A 26,436-nucleotide genomic window follows, 5' to 3' on the forward strand; every position below is an offset into this window, starting at 1 on the left:
TTGCTGGCTAACGTTAGCTCCATGCAACTTAGTGTCCGATTTTTTTGTCAGTTGACATGCTGCCGGTGTGCATTTTGACGCCAGCCAGCAATTTAGTCCATTGGCGTCTAATTGTCAGATTTGTCGGCACATATTGTCAGGCTGATTGGGGCCTTGTTCTTCCGCCCGTCTGTCCGTCCGTCCGTCAGTCTGTCAAAACACAAGTGCGAGACAGACGTTCCCGGCCAGTCTGTCAGTTGTCGACGACCCCCCCCCCACTACCACACACACACTCACACTCACACACGCAAGGGCTTGAAAATGTGGAAATTGTGTTTAGAGGTCTTGCAGAAATGCATGCGGCAGGAAAGTTAGCTGCACAGGCTAGGCCGGTTAGCCACTTTGTTTGACGTTGGTCAGCTGGAGCGTCTTTGCGTCTTTTGTTTTTGGCCTCACTTGACCTCACTGACAACCCCGCACAAGATAGACTCGTGTCATTTGGTCGTGACTTTTGTCCAACTCGCTCTTGTTTCTACACGTCTAATTGTCTCATTCATAAACGGGTTCAGTCGTCGTAGCCGTTAGCTCGCCGGCTAACGTTAGCGCCATACAACTTTTCTCCCTGAGCTTGTCTTTTTATTTATTTTCTTTTGTCGCCCAATACTCCCTCCCCCAATCGCCAGGCGATGGTGGGATCGGGTTAGTGTGTATTTTAGCGGACGGTTTTACCCCAAAATTGCGAGCAGGGGGTAATGTCGGCCATGGTCTGCGCGTGAGAGCTTAGACAACAAAAGACAGGAATACGTACGTCAAGACTTACGTTAAAAGTGTAAACCAACTTGTTAGTCTTTTGCTCAAGTCCGCATTATTCGGGACCAAGACCATACAAATCTATGTTAAAAACCATGGCAAGCTTGTACAGCTCAAGAGCATTCTCTCTTTAATTTCCTTTTTCTTTTAATCCATTTAGGCATAAAGCGCCTGGCGAAACCTCTCTCTAAAAACCTAAGGGCGACTTTAGAATGACCCTCGAAAACCTGAGGTTTTCCCGGTAATTCAACACCTACAAAGTAACTGAGATCTCAGCCCCTGTAGCAGATCGAAACATCATTCCATTAGACATGTGGCTTTCGCACAGGCCCGAGTTTATTTATTTACAGTTTCAATAGAAAATGTCAGTCCAAGAGAAGTGCACTTTTTGTATTTAAAAAAAAAAAAATTGAGTGGTAATGACCATCCTCTGTTCTGTTCCAAAGATGTCGATATTGTCATTGTCTACGAACATATAGCTTAACCATCCATCACGTTCGTCTGGTTCCACTGGTTCAAAGTCCACAAGCGTCCTCTATATCACTACCGTCACTTATTTCCAAGCACTGCCATCGTCTGCGTCCGCTGTTTCTGCTCGATGAAAAAATCCAGGACATCCTCCGAGGGCTCGCGACACCGTCACACGTATATTCCGATGCATTTCATTGGCTAAGAGACCTAGAAGTGGTTAAAAAAGAAAGATGATATGTCCTCTCTCCCGGCTGTCAAGGTAGAACAACGCAACAGCTCTCACGGCTTTAGTGGTAGAAATGTGGTTTAGTAATCCCGGGATATATGGGTTAAAAAATCCAGTTGACAACCAAAGAACACGTGTGACAACCCTTTGATGTAAACATGCATGCTGGCGAGTGATAATAAAAACCGTCGGTCACAACTCTGCCAAGGTTGCAATGAATGTTTTAGCAAGTGCTTCTCCTTATCACATGAGCAGGTCAGCGCTGGTCTCGACTAGTCTTGACGGGAAAACCCCGTGTCCGGCCAGTCCGAGAAGAGACCGAGACCTTCAAAACGTGGTCTCGGGCGATACGACGCTAAAAGTAGGTTTCGTCCGAGTTTGTGAACCCAGGGCTTGACATTGTTGGAGCTGCTCTAAGCCTACGTTTCTGCATGAATACGCATGTCGAAATGCGCCAATGATTACAGACTTCACTTTCCACATTGAAACACTTCAATGAGAATGAAGTGGCCCTAACCAAAGGGAATTTCATTGGATTTCGCAGGGGCAGAATCTTAATTTCCCCAAACCGATCAAAAGAAGATTTTGTCTCGTTAGCGGTGAAACCGAATGTTGTCGGGCTGCGTTCGGGCTTCGCGTGCGCCGCTTTGACGTAAATGTGCATCGATGTCGGCGTTTACCCTCTCGGAAGCAGACTGGTCCGCCACGGATGGAGAGCTTGTTTTCAATACAAAGACTCTCACAATGAAACATTGTCACATGAGAGGAAAACAAGGACGAATGAACAATTACTCAAACTTAACTGCTGGAAAACCAAAAACGAGCTACCCTCGCTAGGGCCGTTTTACTGGGCTGCACCATATTGGAAAAAAACATGCCATATGCAATGTGGTTGGTGAATATAGCAATATCGATTAGTGATAGACCGAGATGCTTTTTTTCAGGGCCAATGCCGCAGTCAAGTCATTATTTGTAGTCAAGCTGATAACCGATATTTGAAGCTGAGGGCTAAAATGGTGTCAAAATGTTGAAAAGTTAGATATCTCCAAACGCAATACGCGATGATGTTTTGTGCAGGCGTGTCAAGTAGGGCTGCCACAAACTATTATTTTCATAGTCGACTAATCGGATCATATGTAAATCGCTATTTTACAGCTGGAGGTCTGGAAGGTATGCATAAAAGAATAGTAAAGACAATTAAGATGACTTGTATTAAATTTTGCAGCTTGTACCAACATTCCTGGCATGTTTATAAATGATGGAGTAATTGAAATCAAAGGCAATATTGTGGCCTGAATTTTTTTTTTAGCTGTAAATGTTTAGTGCATTTTAAAATGGAACCCAAAACTATACACTATGCTGAGTTGCACTAATACTATGAAATACTTGTAAACACATTTCACTTTTCTCGGGCGCCAAGCCTTGTTTTGTTTTTGGGGATGTAGAAGAGAGTGAAATCATATGTTAGTTAGTTTCATTTATTGTCCGCAAAGCGTAAAATGAGTCTTTTGTCTCCAATACAGATCAACAACAACAGGACCAACATTTCCACACAAAACATGTTCAAGGCCAAATGTAGGACAGGAGTGACGTCTACATTAACAGGCAGATACAACGAGACATGTTGTTGTTGTTGTTGTTGTTGTTGTTGCCCTGATGGCATTTGGAATTGAGGAGTTTTGAAATGTCTTACGCTTTGCTTTTGCTACTTTATAACATCTGCCGGAAGGGAGGAGTTGGAACTCGGTGTAAAGTGGGTGCGAGGAATCATTTGCATTTCTTTCAGGCATTTTTTTTTCCCATCAGCACTTGCTTATAGATGCAGCTTTGTTGTTTTGGTGTCTGCCCACTACTTTTTGAGGCTAGGTTCACTACTCTCTGCAACTTACTTCTTTCTTTAATGTTAAGATTTCCATACCACAGTGTATTATTAAAGTTATTAAAGCTTTGAGTAAACCTAGGGAAAAGCACTGTGCTAAATAAAAGCAAACTAAACACTTGTGTTGGTTTTTAATTTTGTTTTTATTTAACCTTAATACAAAACGTTTAGTTTTGCGTCTCTAATATGCATAATTTGATTCAAAATGTGGTATGGAACAAAACAAAGATTAGGAGGAAGTTTTTTTTTTTTTTTAACCACTATAAATTGGTATATTCTAATGACCTAGGTATGTTATGTCTTTTATTGTTAGGTGTTTCCATTAAGGCTTTGTGGAAAACAGGTCATGTTGTGTTAACTTTGAGTAGTGGCATTTCCGAGTGCTTAAGCGCAACACTCGGTACGTGGTCACAGTGACCGTGAGGCCGCGCATATCCTCTGGCTGTTTGATTTGTCAACCGCGGGTATACAAAGGCTGTTTTGCTTTTGAATACACGCAAGTTTGCTGACTAATGCCTCCTTAATTGGTAGTAGACGCTACAGAATGTTAGCGTACCACAACAGGAGACGCCGCGTGCGGCGTTCACTCAGACGCACACGGTAGCCTGTGTGCGCTAACTAGCTAGCTTCCCGAAACGAGCGTTCTTACGCCGTTAATGAAATCGGGCATCAGCCACATCGCGCTTCCTTTTTAGATGCTCGCTTTTTAGATTATCACCGCTGTGCTGCTATGAAAAGGAGATTTACATCGTTTTAATGGATTTTGTGAAATACGGCCGGGCCGGACTTTGGGATTCTGTTGTTAACTTGCACTCGGGTAGCCATGACACCACTACCCACAATGCTTCCTTCCGTTGACGTCACGGATGAACCGGCAGTAGCCAAGATATGAGAGTGCGGCGATTGTTTACATTTTTACATCGATGCATATTTTAAGCATTTATATCCATTTTCGACACATTTTTTTACAGCCCTAGATAATGTTCAACTATTGGATGGCGATGCACATTTAAGTTTGCGTCCGACTGGTACAATTCCGATCAAAGCATACAATTCCGCAAGAAACCTATTGCATGTCTTTGCGATATGCATATTGCATGGGCCAATTTTGTATTTTTTGGACATATTGTGCAGCCCTAGTCTATAGCCCACGCATACCTACTCTGTTAGCAATGGAGGGTCCCAACCTTGTCCAGCTTCCAACGCGTTGGCATCTCTCGCCCTCGTAATCGACGTGACGAGCCAAGATTCACCTCTAATCCTCTTCATTTCCAACTCCAAATCTGTGCCGATCTCAAATCCATAGCGCTTGCAACAGCGCCGTCTACAGCGATGGGTTAGTCATGACAGTGCTTCACAGAGCGAGACCCGCTTGCCTTGTTGACAAACGGACGCATACATCGGACGGTGGCATTCATCTGCTGGATTCCGGTTGGCGGCCGTGGCAGTCGGTGAGTTAGCGAAACGGCAAAACCGTCATCGTTCCGTCGTATGTGTAATGGCGTCGTCCCGCGCCGATGTGCGGCTCGCAAATCTCAACCCTTGTCACGTTGTCATACGAGTGTGAAAAGAAGTTCTGCGCCCGCCGCTGATAGCAAAAACAATAACGAACATTCCGTCGTAGCTAAACTGAAAAAAAGCACAATGTGAAGGTGATTTGTGTCGCTGACACATTTCCGTACAACCTTTCCCAAATACGGTGTAGTCTAGCTTGGCTAACAAACGATAATGCAAATGGCGGAAATGGGATGTCATTTCCTGTCTCTATGCAAAGCAGCCAAACCGGTCTTGAGGTCTTGTTTTTGGAAAAACAAAAGGCACAGCTGTATGCTTTTCCTGCTTGTTTTTGGACAGTTTTTTTTTTTTTTAATTGATCTGTTATTCTTATTTTGAGGCGTATGATGCCCAAAAATGTTGCTGACATTTGAAATTGTCCAAGGTGCCGTTGCGGGCGAGCGTTGTTGTCGTCAACTGTGTGTTTCCGTTCGACTGGCAGCTCCATATGTTGTGCGCCGCCGACCTTTGAACCCAGACTCGCTGCCGCAGCAGCACACGCTCGTGCATCGGCGCCAGAGACAAAACCTGGTTTACAACCTTGAGGTCGAGGAGAAGCAGCTTGGATGATGGACGGACGGACGGACGGACCGTTAACAAATGTGTTACAATAGATTTAATAGCCAGCAAATTGACAACAAGATTTTATCATCCCCCCCGCCAAAAATTGACATCGCCCTCCAAAAAAATCCGTATCGGCTCGGCCCAAATTCTTTTTCAAGTCGCTCAATATCTGCGTCGCAAGCACTAAGATTTATTGTGCTATTCGCCCCTGCAACTTCCCAAGAAAACAATAGATTTGGAAGAAAACTGAAGGTGCTTACATTAAAAAAAAAAAAAAAATTGCTCACAGATGACGGCTTACTATCATGCATGAGAATGTTGTTGTTGTTGTTGTCGCCGTTGTCGTCTCACCACGGCATTGTGCTCGCTCCTCAGTTTCGGACGCAGAAGGCAGCGAGGGCGGCTTCCAGCTGAAGAAGGAGCATGCGCTGCGAGTTTTGGCTCACATCAGCTCGTGGACGCAGAGGTGAGGCCGCGCGCTTCCCGCTCGAGTCAATCCGCACGTCGCCCGGCTGCCTAGTCTACAACTGGCAACCGGACAGCCGGGCAAAATGCAAAGTCTGCTTGGAATAACGCGTCAAAGCATTTTGAAAATTGCATAATGCGTTCTGGAGAAATTGAGGTGGGCGCGTGGGTGTGTGTTTGGAGGGAGGGAGGGAGGGAGGGAGGGAGATGCCTTTTTGGGGAACGCCACCACGTGTGTTATCGCCTAGAGAAAATCTGCTCCAAAAACCACTTTGGATTAGAGTAAAACAGTAGAACTTGATTATTTGTCAACGCATCTCATACTCAAGTCTTTTATCCTCTGCTCGGGAAAGGCCTGCTCCGATTGACTGACGGTTAAGAATCGCCACCAATAACCTGGCACGGGCGGGCCTTTTGAGATGTGTTGGGCGGAGCGCAATGAGTTGAACACTGAAAAAAGTGTTGCCTAATCGACAACTAATCGCTTATGAAATGAATCGGTAGTTTTTGATAATCGATGAATCGTTATGTAAGTGTAATTAACAACTTTTTGTCATTTGAAATTGTCCGTATCTTCCGAATGTCAGCCTCACAGCAATAAATGTTCAAATTTCTCTACTCCTCCATGAAAGTAGACTGATTATTTTGTGTTTTTTCAAAATGTCTGCAAAAAGCCGCTTTTATTTTGGAAAACGGCGATGGACAATCCAGCCGATTGTATGACATGTTACGGACCAAACCGATAGCTGACTAATAATTGTTTGTGCATTTTCCGCACTCTTAATTTGAGTTAACGTCCTGTTTTTGAATAAAAGGATGGAAATGGGAACTTTGTCGGATTCATCGATTACCGCCCCTCAAAGTAATTGCTAGTTGCAACCCAAATGTCATCGATTAGTCGACGCGACTCCTCCTTCACTTTGCCGTCGGCTACAAAAAATGGGAAGTCGTTCAACCCCTCGTTAGTATTTTTGCTGTTGTCTGTGAATGTTTTTGTGGTGGGTCTTGATGCTTTTTGAAGACATTTCATTGATGCATTTATCTCAAATGTGCCTGGGTTTCCAATGAGCTCGCGGCATCCTAATTCTATTATTTTCACTATGTGCCCGATGCAACGGCGACGACTGACGGGCCGCCCTTTTCCTTGGCAGACAATGTCTGTGCTGCTTCAAGGAGTACAAGCACCTGGAGGTCTTCAACCAGCTGGTGTACGCGCTCATCAACCTGGTGGTGGGACAAATCGGCGGCCTCAGGGACCGCCTGTGCCGCATCCGCCGCCACGGCACGCCCGAGGGGGCGGCCGACTGCCAAGGTCACCGCAAGGAACGGGGCCCGCGCCGCCACCGCCGCCGCCGGCCGGCCTCGCCCGGCGAGGACGAGCCCGTCAACGTGGAGCGGGACTCGGCGGAGGAGGACGCCGAGTCTCCGGACGGCGACCTGAACCGGAAGCAAGCTGAGACCCAGAGCCAAGCGGGGCCCGAGGAGGAGGAGGAGGAGGAGGAGGACGACGACGACGACGACGATGACGTCGCGGAGGAGGAGGAGGATGGCGGCGGCGGCGGCGCAGAAGCCCACGAGCACGACGTGTTAAGCTCGTGGAGCAATGACGAGCGAGAGAAGTTGCTGCTGTGCGCCGCCAAGATCTTCCAGATCCAGTTCCCGCTCTATACGGCTTACAAACACAACACGCACCCCACCATTGAGGTGAACATTCACACAAATCACAAAGACAAAATCAGACAAAAACACTGACATGCAACACAAAGACATGCAAAAATCACCCAGGCACACACGCAAATGACGCAAATGCAAGAACACGTCTCAAAAACACACGCGCTGAGACGCACGCAAATTTCACCCATGCGATATTCGCAAATGCAAAATTACTGGCACGCACAAGAGCAAAAGTACACACACACACACCCACCCCGTGATCACATACGTGTGCATCTCATCAAATTAGGATACGATGGAAAACGGGATTTGCTCGGGTAGTTCATGACAAAAATTGCAACTCGTACAATCTGAAGCGAAATGTTTCGTCTTGCTGTGCTCCATTTTTGATGATTAGCAGCATCGGTTGTTGGGACTAACGATATCCAAATGTCACGCTACGACATAAAAAAAGCTCACGATACGGTATAAAACCTCACAATATTGTAGAAAAAAAAAAGCTCATATTAAAATATCTATCTATCACAACATGAACGGTACATAACAGCATTGACAAAGAAATAGGCAATCGGAATTGGTATTTCCTTGGCATTCAGCGATTCTACTGTAGTTTTCCTATTGAACTGCTGGATTGATGAACGTCAATGTTTGTATTGCATATGGAGTGTATTTCTTACTGATGGTGACTAACAGGACTGTTGTTGTTGTTTTTCAGGACATATCTGCTCATGAGAGCAGCATCCTGGGCTCCTTCTGTGACATGAATGTAAGATAAGCACCTTTTTCATTTTTTTTTAATGGGGGACAAATATTGTCACTGATGTCAGACTCCGTCACACTTTTGGGACTTTGATATTAGGGGTTTCCCGATCCGATATTTGTTTCGGATATCGCTCCGACGTCAGCCCGAAAAAAACCAATCGGATTTTATCGCTCTGCAGCAGGAGTATTATAGTATTATAGTTTATTTTGTTTTGAGTTGTGTATTTTAAATGTAGTTAGTTTTAATTAGGCCGACTTTTTAAATTTTTCAGCAACAGTTTTCATTTACTTTTGGTATTAGTTTTTGTAGTTTTTTTGTTTTTTTTTCATTATTTTACTTGTGTGCAGGATTAAAAAAAAAAAAAAAAAACCCACCGTGCTAAGTAATTGCTTTGTGTAAATTCCACCAGAAATGTTCACTTAAAACATTTAGATAATAAAGGGTACATTTGAACAGACTTTGAATGACCAAAAGGTCATTGCATAACACCGCTTCTGGAGTTGGATGCACGCATGCTGCATCCTGATGAAATTGACCTCGGATGTCTTGTTTGCCAAGTTGCCAACTTCCAAAGTGGTGAAGTAAAGTTGAGAAGTATGAAACCTGGTTGTACAGTGTACGATTATTTTTTTCATGCATGAGGCACTTTTTACCTGGCGTCGCGTTTCGGGCCGAGCTCAATCGGAAAACGTGGGGAGGCAAAGTCAGACAAATTAAAAGTTGTCTCTTTTGAATTGGCTGCCGCCTGAGAAGGTGGCTCCTGTGCGGATCGACGACTCTTCCGCCTTCTCTCCTTCCGGCTAACGGCCGTGCAGTCAAATCGAAAGAAATTCATTTCAAATCAACCCAAACGCTCGTGTATGAAATGAATTGCCAAAGACGAAAACCAAGGACATTTTTGCTTGAAATGAAAGTTTAGTCATAGTTTTTTAAGCTGACCATACATCTACTTTAAAAATGTGTCTGGATCCAGACGTTTTTATTTTGTGCAACCGTTTGACAAAAGGAATCAATTCAACCGTCGTTTTTTTCAGTGTATAATAAATGAAATGTCAAAAAATTGCAATAGAAGAGCAAAAGGAATCAATTCAACCGTCGTTTTTTTCAGTGTATAATAAATGAAATGTCAAAAAATTGCAATAGAAGAGCAAAAAGAATCAATTCAACCGTCATTTTTTTCAGTGTATAATAAATGAAATGTCAAAAAATTGCAAAAGAAGAGCGGACCAGACCGGATTGATTCAATGTAACGACGTGATCGTAAAGCACCGAGGAGGTTCCTGAATATCATTGTGGCCTTGAAAAAAACCAAAAACCATAAAGTTGACAAGTCAAATCACTTATTGTAGATGGCTTCAACTAACCTCCAATCTATCAAAGCAGCGTGTTGCTTTGTGGAGTAGCAGTCGAGCGAGTACTTGAAAGACGCAACGGCGCGGGGGGGACCTGAAACGAGGGGACGAAAACGGCCAACAATCAAGTTGACGAATGAGGTCTTGAAAGGAGTCATTGTTGTTTTCAGGACGTGGAGGTTCCTTTGCACCTTCTGCGCTACGTTTGTCTCTTCTGCGGCAAGCACGGCCTGTCTCTGATGAAGGAATGTTTCCAGGCCGCCACGCCCGACAGCCTCCCCTTCCCCATCGCGCACGCCTTCATCACCATCGTGTCCAACGTGAGGACAGGCACCCGCGCCCTTGGCCCAGCTCCCGCCTCCGACCTTACCACTTGTTTTCTCTCTCTCTCAGATCCGAATATGGCTTCACATTCCGGCCGTCATGCAGCACATCATCCCCTTCCGCTCCTACGTCATCCGGTGAGATCTTGATTTGCTGCCCTCTCTCGTCCGCATGCCCATCCTCGTGTGGCTATGTTGCCTGTTGCTAGGTAGGCCCGCTGTCACCGTAGCGACCGTTTCCCGGCCGCCAGCAGCCCTCTCCTCGTATGACCCGGGAAGAGCAAAGAACAAACGGCATGAATGGGAAAAGGAGCATTTGCCAAGTTCGCTTCTAGTTGTCTCCAGTGACCGTTGGCAGGCTACCGTGCGGGCGGGCGGGCCTTTGTGTGTCTTGATTGTGTGTGTGCGCGCATGCAAGTGTGCGCGTCTTGACCGACTGTGTGCGTCTCGTGTGTGTTGGGCGCGAGCCGTGGCTGTATGTGTCCTTACCTCCTGACTGTGTGTGCTTTGAATGCGCATGTGTCTTGACCGCGTGCAGAGCCACCCCTCCCTAAACCAGTGCTTCTCTATTTTCTGTCAGACCCGACCAAAAAGAAAACACTTTGCACCGCCCCAACTCTCCGCCGCGACTATTTATTAGAAACTATAAAATGTCTGACATTCAAGGAAAAACAGAAAAAAGAGAGAATTCTGCATGGACTTCAAACAAATGACATAGTTGTTTAGGATGTAACAGAAAAGATTTGACCTGCATCAATTTGCGTGAAATGTGAAAAACTGAAATGAGAGCAGCACTGCCACCTACTGTAGTGGATGTGCAATTACACTTTATTGTAGTGCGACTAAAAAAACAAAAAAGTCTCTCTTCCCCAGGGTCACGCGTGCCTTTCTTATACTTGGTCTTCTAGGCCACTCCCACCTCCCACCTGACAACAACCATTTCCTTTTCAGCTCTGTGTGTCCGTGTGTAGTAGCGCTGCATGATATTGGAAATACAAGCGATATGGTTGCTGAATGTAGCGATATTGATATTATTGTGAACATGTTAAAGAAGTGATTTTTATTATGGAATGAAAGGAATAGATTTTTTGTCATGCAGAAAAATAAGCAAGGTCAATGAATTTCAATTGCCCGACGTGACGTTCAGCTATTGGGTGACGATGTGCATTGAAGTTTGTCTGACTCATCAAATTCAGAGAGAAGCATGCAATTCCATAAAATGATTGCATGTCTTTGCGGTATGCGTATTGCATAAGCCATTATCGCGATCAGGGATGGGAATTTCGACTAACTTGCCCGCCGACCAGTCTCAAATCTTATTTGCGACTAGTCTATAAGCAAGAAAACTTGAAATTGAATACATATTGAATTCAAAGTTTGAAATGCAAATGTTTTGTGTATTTGCAGTCGGGGCTATTTCAGCCCAAACATTAAGGACAGTTTGTTCATTTCATTTCAATTCTATTGATGTGACAAGAACTGACTGAATAAAAGTGAGCAATTGAAAGAGAAATGCATTTGCCAATGCAATGCATGGCTTTTCTTATGAATAATGTCATGAGTGATGGTGGCGACTCCCAGTCCAGCAGGGTCTCATTCGCCATACGTTAGGTCGCATTATCGTGCACACAGGCGACGGCTTTCTTTTCTAGTGCCCACGGAGCCATCACACTCCGCAGGAGAGCAGCCAAGTTTTCTGCGGAGATGTCCTTCGTCCACATACGTTACACACGTCATAGTCGTGTAAGATTCGGTGGCTATGGACGTCCATCCGTCTGTCGTTAAGGCGTTGGCCACATAGCTGACCCGCTCGAACGTGAGGAACAAGATGCGCGATTCTTAATGCAGCGTTTAACCGACTAGTAAAATACTAAACGTTTAATAAATCCTAGACGGTTAAACGTCTAGTCGCGCACACCCCTAATCGCGGTATCATTATTTTTTCCGATATATCGTGCAGCCCCAGTGCGTCGCATTATTTGGTGTTAATTTGAACTACGGGCACTTATACGAGCGCTAGTAGCCGGCCGAAGAGCATTGCTAGCGAGCTGCTGCGGCTTTGGTAGCTAAGTAACGCCGATCTCGCCTTGACCTGCAAAGTAGTATTTCGAGCCCTGTGTAGTAAGTTTTGTTGTTGTTGTTAGTTCATTCTTTGCCAAAGGAGTACAATTCGTTATTTGGATTCACGGCTCTTATTTATGAATATCACTGCAGGTGATAGATGTCAAGAGGCGCGATAGTACAAAAGTGACACGATTGACACCCTCCCATCGTCTTTGTGCTATATATCGTCATATCGCCCAGCTCGTCCCGACTGTGTGAGTGTGTGTTTTGAATGTGCCGATGTCTTGGCTGTGTATGTGTGCGTTTGTCTTAGCTGTGCTTGTCTTGACTGTGCATGCGAGTCTCGACTCAACGCGAGGGCTGTAACCAAAAACGGTTTGAACCGCAAAACCGTTTTGGGATTTAAAAGGTGCGAGTGCATCGACTCGAACCGAATCCAGTCGTTCCACTTTGAAATGTATGGAATAGTCATTTTATTGGAGAGGTATATCTCACATTGACTGTACTGACAAATTCATTCAAATGTGTGTAAAATATCAACAAAAACGTCATGGCATCATACACTATCCAACTGAGCCGTATGATAAGGAATCAATCGTAATCTCACCGAGTTGAACTAAATCGTTCCGCTTTCAAATCGAACCGTCCTTGAATCGTTTGTCACCTAACATGGCGTGCCCGCGTTCGCTTGTTGATCACGGCCTCGTGGCCGGGCCGAAGAAAACGTCCGGCGCGAATCCCGCCGAAGCGCGGCAAAGACCGCCGCCGGCCGCTTTCCGTGAGCTCGGGGCGGAGCGCTGACGCGCGTGCGCCATTGCCTTTCAGGTACCTGTGCCAGCTGTCGGACCAGGAGCTGCGTCAGAGCGCGGCGCGCAACATGGCCGACCTGATGTGGAGCACGGTGAAGGAGCCCCTGGACAGCGCGCTGTGCTTCGACAAGGAGAGCCTGGACCTGGCCTTCAAGTACTTCATGTCGCCCACGCTCACCATGCGGCTGGCCGGACTCAGCCAGATCACCGTCAGTCGCCTTAACCTTTTGTTTTCGCTCGCTCGTTTGTTTTCTTTTGCTACTCCCGCCAAAACCTTGGAATTGTCCTGACGAAAAATGTTCTCCCCTTCAGAACCAGCTGCACACTTTTAACGACGTGTGCAACAACGAGTCTCTGGTGTCCGACACTGAAACGTAAGGCGTGTGTGCGTGAGCGCGTTATTGTGTGTTGAGTTCTATCAACTTGTGTTGAGTTGTCCTTGTTTGCGTTTTGCTTTCAGATCCATAGCCAAAGATCTGGCCGACTGGTTGATCCACAACAACGTGATCGAGCACCTTTTTGGACCTAATTTGCACATTGAGGTGAGAAGCAAACATTTCTCGCTGGTGCCTAGCAATAGCACCGACTGTCTCACTCACCCGTAAAGCAGAAGGCAAGTCAAAAGTTTGTTTTTTTTGTGCGTGCAATAATAGGTTCTGTGCCCACGCACGCACGCACGCACGCACGCACGCACGCACGCACGCACGCACGCACGCACGCACGCACGCAGACGTGCGTCCGAACACTATTTTGATACTGCATTTTGAGCCATCCCAGGAGGCGGGCATTTTACGCAGCGCTGCCCCCTGCTGTCGACCGACGATGCCAAAGTGCCCTCGGGCTGGCGTTGCCAACGTCACGTGATCAAACGGTGGTTTCATCAAAACGGGTTGGCGATGCGAGCCCGAGGGCACCTTGTTGTTAATTTCGGTCGTCGGCAGAGGGCGGTGCCGAGTTAGACGACAGGCCCCTGAGATTGATTCATCTGCTTTATTCTTAGTCCACAAAGGCAATATTAATCAGAAAAGCGTCCATTTGAAAGGTTCACGCCAGCTGCTAGAAATGTGATGACGCCCACATATAGTCTGATTGCAATTTTTTTTCTTCAGATCATCAAACAGTGCCAAGTGATCCTTAACTTCCTGGCTGCGGAGGGCCGACTCAGCACGCAGCACGTGGACTGCATCTGGGCAGCGGCTCAGGTAGAAACCCCGGCGCGCTCTGGCCATTCTCAAAAGTGTGTGAAGGCAGGCTCCCTCTCGTGGTACTCGAGAGAATTACCGCCAGAGTGCAGTTGAGTCGTATTCAATACGTTTACATTTTTTTTCATGTAGGTTCATTTTTTTTGACCCAACTTTTATGTATGGCAGATAGAATGAAGTCGTTTTTATTTATTTATTTATTTTTTTCCCCCTCGATTTATGCGTAGTGTTAATTTTCAAACTGTTCACGTGACGGGCTCGCAATAATGTTGACTACACATAAGGAATTAACCTACTAATTCTAATGCTGGGCCAACAGCACTGCTGCGCCTCGATGTCGGTCACGCCGTGTCTTCAAAATTGTCCCAACCGTGCTGTGGCAGTGATGCACGCAATGGGAACAAATGCTGCCGGCAGCTTTGACGAGTGAAACGCTGCCCTCTGCTGCCCATTGCGTCAGTGAACCAGGGAGCTTGTTTTGGTTTGTCTTCAAGATTTCCGATTGCAAAGCGGGTGGGCCTTCAAATGTGCCGCCCCAACTCGTTTGAATGCACAAGTCCAAATTTGGTTACAATTGCAGAAAATGACATGCGTGCTTGAAACATGCAAAGTGGAAGTGATAAAGCCACAGGTTTGTTTGGTCACAGTGAACATTTAACGACAGCGTGTCAGTCAGTGTTGAGCTAAGTTAGCAACTGTAATTCAAGTAGAGAAACTGGCTTTGGTCCTCATTCGCACTGCGTTAGCTTTCATTTTGGCACAAAGCTAACCTATGAGACCCAAACACTTATGGCTAATAAATCTGATGCCGTTTATGGTAATACAGATGAATTTATTTCTTGTTTGATTTGGAAACGAAACATGGGAAGAGGAGCCTGAAAATGACAATGCTGGGGCCTAAAATTGCAATTGCTCTCTTTTTTGACAATGGTTCGTTCGGCTCCAGTTGCGAGCCGGCGTTGCAGTCATTTGCTGTTTGTCAACAATTGTCTTCCTCCCGTCCCAGCTGAAGCACTGCAGCCGCTACATCCACGACCTTTTCCCTTCCCTCATCAAGAACTTGGACCCGGTGCCCCTCCGACACGTCCTCAACTTGGTCTCGGGTCTGCACCCCAGCGCGCACACCGAACAGGTACCCTTAAGCGTCTCTGAAGACATGCGCTCCACAACTTGAATCTTGAATTTTTTGCAGTCGGACCGTTCATGAACAGCTAAGCACAACAAAGACTTGGAGTTTAGGGTGTCTTGCGCTTTTTGACATAATCAATATAGTAATCACGATTATTTTGGTAATAATTGAAATCGCCGCTATTCAAACGATCATTTATTTTTTTATTACAAAACAAACCCAAAAAAAAGGTTAGGACGTAAAAAAAAATATATCTAAGGACAAAAACGTTTCTTGGAAACACTACATGAAAAAGTCCTTTTGGACCAAGCAAAATTCACCAATTGAGTTATTATAAAATAAAGGTGCAAATGGATCAATTCTAGTATGATTTCCTTTGTGTAAACAACCAGTGCATTGGATATCAATGCATTTTGATGTTTTTTTACGATTATGCCAATTTTGTAATCGTGGAATATAATAATCGTAATTGAATTTTGGTTCATCGCACAGCCCTAATTTAACTTGTACCTAAAGGAATCACATTTTCTATGATCTAATGAAGGACGTACACGTTTTTTTCATGCAGCAAAATAATCAAGCTCAATGTGTTCTCAGCTAATCAATTGTAATTCCCCGAGAGAATGTCCTACTATCGGGTGGCGATGCACAGTCGAGTTTGCATCCGACGGGTCAAATGCAGAGGAAAGCTTACAATTGCATAAGAAAATGATTGCATGTCTTTGCGATATGCATATTGCAGCCACGTTATATCAATGTTTTTTCGATATATTGTGCAGCCCTACGCTTAAGTACGCTGCCTGGTGTGTTGTTGTACTAAACCAAAAACAAAAACATTGCTTGTAAATCAGCGATACACTGAAATTGACCCCCTCGAAGTGGGACCTATCGTCAAACGTTTGCAAAGTGTTGGCGAGTTGAATGCTGTTGGGGAGTAACTGTCATGGCTTCGGCCGCCGTGTGAGCGTGTGCGCCTAACGGAGGCTGCGGTGCCTTTGCAGACGCTCTACTTGGCCTCCATGCTCATCAAGGCTCTGTGGAACAACGCCCTGGCCGCCAAAGCCCAGCAGTCCAAGCAGAGCTCCTTCGCGTCGCTGCTCAACACCAACATGGCCATGGGCAACAAGAAGGGTCAGTGGCGCGCGCGCGGCTCACGGCCGGTCGGCCAGCGTCCCGCAGGCGCGTTGTTTGCTACGTTTAGGCCTGTTCCAAATGGAATTTGTTGTTTCGTGATTTGCGGCTCCGGACGCACAACAATTGGCATGCGAGCCATTCGAAAGCCACTTTTCCGTCCTACGTCGCCATTGTGGCGCGCTGTACGTATGCGTGACGTTTGGGTCGCCGCTGTGTGTCGGCCAGGCTCGCCGGCCGCCAGTCCCGACAGCAGCGACACGCAGCACAGTGCCGGCAGCGACATCGACGAGCAGATGATGGCGGGAGGCAAGCGCGGGCAGCAGAGGCTTTCCGACACCGAGGTGAGTGCGGCTTGTTCACTTGGGTGCCTGTGCAGTCCTTTTTGCGCATATTTGAGTCTAGCTTGTCACAAGTATCAATATGAAACATTATAAAATACTTTTCTCTTTGTTTATTTCATTCCTATTCAAGACGTTATAATATAATGTCCTTCGATGTTAAAAAATGTTCACATAAGCAATATTACACTTATATAGTTAAAATGAGATTTTTTTTGTCACAATTTCAGCCGGTAGTGTGCCGCGGGAATTTTTCAATGAAATAAATGTGCCCTGACTCAAAAAAGTTTGAAAAACACTGCCCTAATGTAACCGTAAGAGTTTGGCTAAAACAACATTTGCATATGATTATGATTCTTATCATGATGGGAAGAAAGCGCGGTGACGGTTCTTGTTGTCGTCGCGCTCAGGATTCGATGCAGGGCAGCTCGGACGAGACGGCCAACAGCGCGGAGGAAGGCAGCAGCGGGCCGGGCAGCACCAGCGGCCGCAGCGACGCCTCCAGCAACGAGGCCGCCTCCAGCAGAGCCAGCCAATCGGCCGGCAGCCCCGCCAGCGACATCCACTCGGACGACATGGCCGACAGCGAGGCCCTCAAGGAGGACGAGGAGGAGGAGGAGGACGATGACGAAGACGACGAAGAGGAGGAGGAGGAGGAGGAGGAAGAAGACGACGATGACGATGATGACGACGAAGAGGAGGAGGAGGAGGAGGAGGAGGACGAGCAAGCAGAGGTGCCTGCTGATGGCGGGCCGCACAAGGCCGAGGTGGGAGGAAGACTGGTGTCGGGCTGTCACTAACCAATCCGTTAACCTCTCGATGACTCGGGTAAAAATATGGCGTTAAAAATTAGGCATTATATTTTCCAGGCTGAAATTTTTGTCCACTCCATTTCAGTCAAGTTGAGTCAAGTCATCACTTGAGTCAAGCAAGCGTTTACACAGTCAAATGAACTCAACAAAGCGCCGGGTGAAACCCGAACGCAAAATAGACACTGTCGCTCAAACCTCCGAAACCGCAATTTGTTCAATTTCATATTTCTTCATATCCATGGCGTTCATAGAATAGAACAAAGTGCTCCCCTTTTGAGCCATCTCAGGGGGCGGCCGTTTTTGAGGACTGAAAATGACATCGCAGTTTGCTCACCTGTTTTCTGAAGCGTAGTCGTGATTGGTCCTTATCTAAGCCCCGAGCATCTGTGATGTCATTTTCAGTCGACAGAAGTACAATACAATACAGTTTTATTGATATAGCGCATTTCATAACAGCTAGAGCTGTAACAAAGCACTTTACAAACAATAAACAATAAGCAAAATGGCTATATTGGGATGCAGAGGTCTTTCTTGAAAATGACATGTCATTGTTTTTAGGGCGACATTTTATGGATCAAAAGTACTAGTGATAATCGGCGGCTACTGAAAAATGTAGCCCTCGTACTGGTATCGGTAGTATGGAACGTTCCTATATATAGATATATAGATATATATATATATATATATATATATATATATATATATATATATATATATATATATATATATATATATCGTTTTAGAGCAAGTTAGTTTTTATCAGGTTAAATGTTCTTTAAAAAATGTTTATTTTTAAATTTGTTTTAGTATTAGTTTTTTAATTTATAGAGTAAGTTGAGTGTAAGATGGAAAAAAAAAATGCATTAAAAAAAAGATGACTAAATATCAACTACAATGATCAACTTTTGACCTTCTTCTGCAGCTACTGAAGGCAATACATTTCAAATGAATCCCGAAAGCTCATGCATATTAATTGGCAAAGATGAAAACAACGAAAGACATTTTTGCTAGAATTATAGTTTTATACACGCGGGATGTACTTTCAGTTAGTTTTGGATTTTGGAAGCATTTGTAATTTTTTTTCTTCTCCAAAAAAAAAAAACCAACAAATTTTTAACTCGTTCACTGCCATTGATGAATTGACTTGTCTTTTCACAGTCCAGCCATTCAATCCCATGAACTTAGTTGTATTTTTTTCAAACGTCGGGGTCAAAGAGGGTCTGAAAATGTCTGGTACTGAGTGAGTAAATTTTGAATAGCTCTGCCCCGCATCCAGTCAAGCGTATACGACTCTTGCGTACACTTGCTTTTGCCCAGCCAGTCGGAAAATTGCCAGCATAAGTCAGACTGTAGTCTCGTCACATGACTGACGACCCCCCTCGTCCGACAGAAGGACCCCCGGGAGCAAGCGGAGTCACGCAAGAGGAAGGCGGGCGAGGCTCTGGGCGAGGCGGCCAAACCCAAGGTCCTCCCCTTCAGCTCGGAGACGTCGGCCATCATGGCCGCCGCCGCCACCTCCCTGGAGAGTCGCATGAGGATGATGGACACGTGCGCGGCGGCGGCGGCGGCGCAGGCGGCGCAGACCTCGCAGGCGCCCCACGTCAGCCCCCGCCAGGGGGTGCCGGGCCCACAGGAGCCACCCTGCGTGGCCCGGCCTGCCAACTTCCTGGGCGAGGCCATGGGCGGAGAGATCTTCAACTGCCGCCGCTTCATTGGCCCTCATCATCATCATCATCACCACCACCACCACCACCACCATCATCACCATCACGAAGGGTAAGGCGTGGTCACTGCCCGAATCAGCAGGCGCCTTGTGCTTTTTTTTCTGTTTGTGTCTTTTGTGTATGTGCATGTGTATGTGTGTGTGCGTGTGTGTACTTGCTTATGTCAATTTTTTGGTGTGTGCAGGTCTTTTCTTAGTGTGTGTTGGGTGTGCTTTTGTCTGTTTGTGTTTTTTATTTGTCTGTGTGGTCATGTGCTTTAGTCTTGTGTGTGTTGTGGTTGTCTGCGTGTGGGGCGGTGTGTGTTTTTCTCTCTTTCTTTCTGTCTGTGTTTTTTCCATCTGTGTGTGCGTCTGCGTTTTCCTGCGTATACCTATCTGAAATGCGTCTCTCGTTGGGTGCGTGCGTGCGCGCGCTCAGGCCCACAGTGGAGGACATGCTGAGCGCCGACGACGTGAGCTGCAGCAGCTCGCAGGTCAGCGCCAAGTCAGAGAAGAACATGGCCGATTTTGACGGCGAGGAGTCGGGCTGCGAGGAGGAGCTGGTCCAAATCAATTCGCACGCCGAGCTCAGCTCGCATTTGCAGCAGCACCTCCCCAACCTGGCGTCCATCTACCACGAGCACCTGGTGCAAGGTGGGCCATACGGTCATACAGAAAAAAAAAAAAAAGCCAATACTCGTCACCACTGCTCTCGGTGGCTCGGTAAGCCGCAACGTCATTAGTCGTTTTTCGCTGAGGATAAAGTATATATAATATACCTGTGATTATCGTGTTATTGCCTGTCTACACGTGTTACTCCACAGTTTGTGTTCAATTAGCCATCGCTTAAATGTACTGTATCTATCTGTTAGCCGCTCAATGGCATTTTCCGTTCTGTTAGCATAAAGCTAGCAGGGCTTTCAAAAATGACTGCAAGACTCTTATAGAAGCACCTGTGTCATTTTTTAGTTTTGGAGTAAACTTCAACCGGGAGTGGCAATAAATGTCTCAAAGCCGCTTTTTTGAAGAATTGCTCACTATTGGCCGAACGACGGCTCGCGTCTGGAAAACCTCGTCTTGTTACTCACTGTATGTCAAGGCACCACTGTGCGCTGAGAGTTAAAAATGTTGCTGGTAAGCGACAGACGGGTGTGTTCAAGTTAAACAGCCCGGATGTTGGTTGTCCATAAACTGCATAGCTGCGTGTGTATTTTGAGATTTTCAAAGAATAATGACATTGAAGGACTAGACTAATATACTAGCCTAAACAACAGGCGAGCACAAATTCTGCGTGACGTCAAACAAATACATGCACTGGCACTTAATACCAACGCTACGATGTCATCATTTTCACCTTTGGACATATACACGCAGTGTTCAACCTTTGGGAATGCGGGCGGGCGGGCGGGCGAGTGCTCAAAGGCGAAAGGAGCCTCGCTCCACAAAATGTCTCGGAAAGAGACGCGAGCAAACCTTGGCCGTTTGCTTCCCGGCGCCAGGTGCGTTCAAGGACCGTCACCAAACATTTGAGGTGTCCTGTGAGTGAATAAAAGGCAAATACACACACGCGCCGTGTGGAATCAGACAATCTCGAGCGATGTTTGACTTACAGCAAGTGGAGAGGGAAGCCCGGAATTCGGAAGTAGAGATAGACCAATATGTTTTTTTTTCCCCAGTAGAAGACGTCGATTCTCAATAGTCAAGAAGGCCGAGAGCCGATATTCATTTTCAGTCAAAGAGACACTATTGGCATCGAAATCGGAAAAAAAAAAGAACTCTTAACTTTGTTGAAGCGTCTTTAAGCATATCTTTATTGAACAATTTTTCAGATTTGCATAATGTTTTTTTTTTATTTTTTTTTTTTATTACTATACAATTTTGACAACAGACATCTTTATCAAATTGTAACAAAAAGTTCAGGGAGCACCCAGGGTCGTCAGCATGTCTTCAAAAGTGAAATGAAAACTGAAACAATAGCTCCATGTCGTTTTCTACAGTAAATGAAGTCCTCCCAAATTTCCAAATGACTGCAAACTTCAACTTTTCACATATTTTTGTTTTGATTTCAACACAACATTGATTTATCGGCCAACGGATTCTTGAAAGAAGGCCGACTTTGACGAATATCGGCGCCGATGAGTTGCCCGGCCGGTAATCGGTCTATCCCTGTTCCTAAGTACCGGTGCATGTACAGTACCGTATTTACCGGACTATTAGCCGCAACTTTTTTCCTAGGTTTTGAGCCATGCGGTTTATAGTCCGGTGCGGCTATTCTGTGGATTTTTCTTCTGCCGCTCAGGGCGCTCTAACCGGAATGGCAGTACAAGTCAATACAATTCAATTGCCATGAACAGGATGTGACTGCAGGTGGAGGAGCGCAACAGGCGAGGGCGCTATTGCATTAGGTGCTGCAATTCTTTGATTTTATGTTTTCCGAGAGGTCCCTGAAGTGCACGTGAATGCGATTGGCCGATGTTACGTCTGCTCTGTTGTTTCGATGTGAAATGCTAATGTTGATTTAGCACGTCGTGTGTTAGATTGGCTGACTTGATTAACATAAAACAAGACAGGTGCATATGTAGAATGTAGCAGAACAATAAATGGTGGAGTCTGGTGGACATTAGCTGACCAACTGGAGCGGCAGCCGGCAGTGAAGTGACGATAAGTACCGTTTATTTTCTCTTGGTTCTGTTCCGTTTTAATCAGCAAAGTTGCTGCCGTGTTAAAAGGCACTGTTAGGAAAGAATCTGCTCAGGTACATACATGTACATTTGCAGTTCATAAACGTTCTGGAAATGCAGTAAATATAAAAGTTTTCAACATAGGTGCGGCTTATATAAGGGCGCGGCTTATGTAATGTTTTTCACCGCCGTTTTCTTCAAACCAATCATTTTTGCACAAATGTGGTGAAATGCCGCCGTGTGATTATTGGAGCGTTTTCCCAATTGTGAGAGCCTTTGTGTCGGTGTTCAGGTCCGGCCGTGCACAAGCATCAGTACTCGGGCGGCCACGCCGTGATCGACGTCAACCTGGACAACGTCTGCAAGAAGGGCAACACGCTGCTGTGGGACCTGGTGCAGGACGACGACGCTGTACGCTGCCTTTTTTTTTTGCAAATCGGCTACTCGCGTCCTCTGTCCAAGTTAAACGTCCCGTCCCAATGAGTGCGTGTGACTGGCACCGCTAGCGCGGGCAAAAGCGGGCGTGAGTGATGGCTTGTCTGCACGAGCGTTGGTGAGTGAGTAGTGCGCGAGCGGGTGTTGCTTGCTCAGTGCCTGTGAGTGACTGAGTGGGAGTGGTCGATGCTTAGCACTGTTGGTGAGCATGTGCGGACGTGGGAGTGGGTGAGAGTTGCTTTGTGACTCTGCCCAAGTGTTCGTGAGTGTGCGATCGAGTGACTGGCTACTTTGACATGGACCCATTTATTCGGATGAAATGCCTGCTCGGAATAAAAAGGCTTCATGTACACACCCCATTCAAAATAGTCTGACCCAATCAAGATTTTATTCCAAACTTGAGGCAGTTTGTTGACCGTTAATTCCATCGACGGGCATGAAAAGGCTTATTCCGACATTTTGGAACAAACCGCCCTTATGTCTGTGACGTCAATATAGGCGTTTCTGTTATCCCCGGAAGCGAGAGGGCGAGCAAAAGACATGGCGGGTGCAAGACTGAACTTGTACGTTTGCAGCTCCATTAAGAAGTTTTAACTGGACGGAACAGCGCAAACGGGAAAAATACGGCAAACGACACTCACGTTTAAAGTAGAAATGGACGGAGCCATGTTTTGTCGCTACGGCTGCTTCTACTACTCCAGTTTCCGCCATATTTGGTCAACTGCACACGACGCAAGTCCTAATACGATCAATATTTTTGAGTGTCCGTCAAAGCGGCGCATTCGATCCTAATTTTAATCCAAACTATGAAAGAATTCAAGAAATGTTGTCCATGTCAACGTAGCCACTGAGTGTTAAGCCTGGTTCATATGGCAAGATTTTCAAATTGTCAGCCAACTTCCAAACTCTGGGAGACCCCACAGCCACACGGCAAGATCAGCACACCACTCGCGGGTATTCTCACGTCAGACGGAAAGTCTCGCAAAACCCCTCGAGATTAAACGTGACTTGCGAATAAACAAAGAGGCTGCAGGGGTCTCGAATCGTGTCTTGACAGTGACGCTCATTTGTGGAATATATATATATATATATATATATATATATATATATATATATATATATATATATATATATATATATATATATATATATATATATATATATATATATTTTTTTTAAGTTAAAAAAAGTTACTGTTTAGAACGAGGACAAATTACAGATGTTAAAATAAAAAAAGTAGTGATAAATGAGTCATTCATTTTGTTCAAAAAAGATTTGAAAAGATCGAATAGACATTGGGAACAGGGAATCGAAAATTGAATCGGGGCTTGAGTGAATCCTTACATCCCTAGTAACAAATGGAAACGGCCGCTTTAAAGCAAAATGGCGGACTTCCTGCGACGCTTTGACCACTTGGAGACTGTTTATAAGCGCGTGTTGTCCTCTAGCCAGTTGGACCGTGAAATTGCAACCAAACGCGCCGTGGGATTGCGTTTCAGAGCCACCTGTCGGAGGGTCTGATCAACGAGGCCGAGAAGCTGCTGTGCTCGCTGGTGTGCTGGTTCACCGACCGGCAGATCCGCATGCGCTTCATCGAGGGCTGCCTGGACAACCTGGCGCACCACCGGTGAGCGCCCGCCGGCCACCCGCCCGCCGGCCTGCCCGGCCGCCCTCTTCGAAGGCGTCGCTAACCGGGAGCGGCTTTGTGCCCTCAGGTCGGTGGTGGTGTCGCTGAGGCTCCTGCCCAAGCTCTTTGGTACGTTCCAGCAGTTCGGCTCCAGCTACGACACGCACTGGATCACCATGTGAGTAGCGGGCCGAGCCGGCCCACCTGGCGCCAAGTCCCAACAATCGCAGCTCTTCTAAGACCTGATCAACTTTGACGTCAAAGACATTTTCATGGAAGCACTGTTTTCTGCACCCTCATGTTCAAACTGCACATGGCTGAAACTGTTTTTGAAATCCGTTATAGTACTTTTGTTTTTCAAGTCCTTGCTTTATAAATAGTTGAGTTGTTTCATTCATTTAAGTATAAAACAATTGATTTTAATCATTCAGAATTGTTTGTAAAACAAAAAAAAAAAACATGGGCTACATTTGAATAGATTCATTATTAGTCGTTTTTTTTTCCCACAATGAACAAAATGAAAATAAAAGCGCAGTGTTCATGGCGAAACTACGTCATGTTACAATTGTATTTAATAATTCAATATTCTTTTTGGGATTAAAAGCTACCGTATTGAAATGTTGGTCGTGAAGGCGCTACCTGGAAAGCTGCGTATTTTTGGAGGCGGTGCTTGGCGTTTGCAAACGGCTGCCCTACGTATTGTTTTGTTTTGGTTTTGTGGGTCAGGTGGGCTGAGAAGGAGCTGCACATGATGAAGCTCTTCTTCGACAACCTCCAGCACTACATCCAGGAGGTCCGACAGCACCGCCACAAGTTTGCGCTGTGAGTCTTCTCACGCCGAAGCACATTTGACAAGAGCTCACGGCGCACCACTAAACAAACGCAAATGTCACCAGAAAGTTGGAACTTGAAATGGGCTCGAAGGGTGAAGCCTCACGCGCTTCAATTTTTCTCCTGCTTTGCCGGCCGGGCCGGCCGGGCAGGCTCAACGCTTTGTTTGTAACGCGCCACTCCAAAATGCTTCTGCGCCCCGTCCCGTTTCAGGTACGGTCACAGTGCCGAAGTGCAGGTGCGCCTGCAGTTCCTCACGTGCGTCTTCTCCACGCTGGGATCCCCAGACCACTTCAGTAAGACCACAATACACTCACACTCTCACACACCCACCGTTGACCCTTTGACCATGACGTCACGTTTGCACAATTTGTACTGAGGGCAAGCGGTCGGGGGCACATGGTCGACACCAACAAAGCCGTCTTGTGAAAGAAGACGAGCGCGATGGATATCAAATTAAAGATTTTATTTCTTAAATCCACACTGTATAGCAGCAAACGGAATTTTATCTAGAAAAATATCTCGAACAAACTTATCGGTTCTGGTATCATAAGGCAAACAAACGTATAAGGATTTCAATACCAAAAGGCGTGATTAGCCTTAGTGCACCTTCACTTGAGCATTTTAGCATGCAACATAATACAGGAGGTTCATGGCTGTGCGTTTATGAGCTTAAAGAGGAAGTCAACGCAAACGTTTTTTCTTTCAAGAATATGTTCTATGCAAGTCCACTAGTTGAAACGGGGCATTCTGAAAAATTTTGGGGAATAAGTGTTAGTCCGCTCGTTTTTAGCAATCTGTGGGGGTGGCCATTTTGTCACTTCTGTCCACTGAAAAAGACATCACAAGTGCTCACAACAACCAATCACGGCTGACCTCTTTTCTGAAGCTGAGCCATGATTGGCCGTTGTGAGGAGTTGCGATGTCATTTTCAGTCGACAGAAGTGACAAAATGGCCGCCCTCACAGATGGCTAAAAACGAGTGCATTTTGCTGCTTCACTCTTATTCCACAAGCGCGAAATGAATCAGAATGCCGCGTTTCAACTCGTGGGCCTGCTGGAAACATATTCTTGAAAAAAATATGTTTGGCTTGACTTCGGCTTTAAGCCAGCAAACCAGGAATAAAACAAATATTCAGGAATACAAGTTGATAGTTTTGCTAGTGTGAAAGGCGCTAAAATGAAGACTCCTCAAGAGAAAACAGTAAAGTATATTCAACTTAGGATTGTGCTTTATCACTTTCGGTTTAAAGTGTCGACGCTTCTATCGTTTGATCATCCTCGAGGCGGAGTTTGATGACTTTCTGTAGCTCCGGAAATCGGAGAATCTTCTCCAGTTGACACCTGTTGGTTGGCGAGAAACATTCACGTAACGATTAGCTAAGTTGCGCCGTCAAGTAATTGTAAGTGATTTTCAAGGCGGGGCTAAGTGGTCTCCGGCTTTCTCTCCCGGTCGCTCCTAAGGCTGTGCCGACGTATTGCCGCCAAGCTTGTCTGTGTTGTGGCCTTCAGGACTGAGCCTGGAGCAGGTGGACATCCTGTGGCACTGCCTGGTGGAGGACGCCGAGTGCTACGACGACGCCCTGCACTGGTTCCTCAACCAGGTGCGCAG

General features: G+C 46.0%; 1 protein-coding gene across 6 annotated transcripts in view; it reads left to right on the plus strand.

The window, feature by feature from the left end:
* Nucleotides 1-26,436, plus strand: part of usp34 (ubiquitin specific peptidase 34) — a 66,679-nt gene that overhangs the window by 471 nt on the left and 39,772 nt on the right. For 5 of the 6 annotated variants that reach the window (XM_086032618.1, XM_086032620.1, XM_086032621.1 and 2 more), the window contains exons 2-22: nucleotides 5,859-5,949; nucleotides 7,100-7,652; nucleotides 8,338-8,388; nucleotides 9,908-10,057; nucleotides 10,131-10,198; nucleotides 12,950-13,142; nucleotides 13,246-13,307; nucleotides 13,394-13,475; nucleotides 14,043-14,135; nucleotides 15,142-15,267; nucleotides 16,266-16,395; nucleotides 16,624-16,739; nucleotides 17,147-17,503; nucleotides 18,939-19,324; nucleotides 19,690-19,904; nucleotides 22,224-22,342; nucleotides 23,866-23,993; nucleotides 24,082-24,171; nucleotides 24,720-24,815; nucleotides 25,038-25,120; nucleotides 26,337-26,436. The exon at nucleotides 26,337-26,436 is cut by the window's right edge and continues 55 nt beyond it. In XM_086032618.1, the coding sequence (XP_085888744.1) occupies nucleotides 5,859-5,949; nucleotides 7,100-7,652; nucleotides 8,338-8,388; nucleotides 9,908-10,057; nucleotides 10,131-10,198; nucleotides 12,950-13,142; nucleotides 13,246-13,307; nucleotides 13,394-13,475; nucleotides 14,043-14,135; nucleotides 15,142-15,267; nucleotides 16,266-16,395; nucleotides 16,624-16,739; nucleotides 17,147-17,503; nucleotides 18,939-19,324; nucleotides 19,690-19,904; nucleotides 22,224-22,342; nucleotides 23,866-23,993; nucleotides 24,082-24,171; nucleotides 24,720-24,815; nucleotides 25,038-25,120; nucleotides 26,337-26,436 (3,289 nt within the window). The remainder of the gene's footprint in view (nucleotides 1-5,858; nucleotides 5,950-7,099; nucleotides 7,653-8,337; nucleotides 8,389-9,907; nucleotides 10,058-10,130; nucleotides 10,199-12,949; nucleotides 13,143-13,245; nucleotides 13,308-13,393; nucleotides 13,476-14,042; nucleotides 14,136-15,141; nucleotides 15,268-16,265; nucleotides 16,396-16,623; nucleotides 16,740-17,146; nucleotides 17,504-18,938; nucleotides 19,325-19,689; nucleotides 19,905-22,223; nucleotides 22,343-23,865; nucleotides 23,994-24,081; nucleotides 24,172-24,719; nucleotides 24,816-25,037; nucleotides 25,121-26,336) is intronic. The other variant, XM_086032619.1, reaches the window with a different exon arrangement.

Source organism: Filicampus tigris, chromosome 6 (genome assembly GCF_054856515.1).
Source record: "Filicampus tigris isolate MCC_2025a chromosome 6, RoL_Ftig_1.0, whole genome shotgun sequence".
NCBI classification, from domain to species: domain Eukaryota; kingdom Metazoa; phylum Chordata; class Actinopteri; order Syngnathiformes; family Syngnathidae; genus Filicampus; species Filicampus tigris.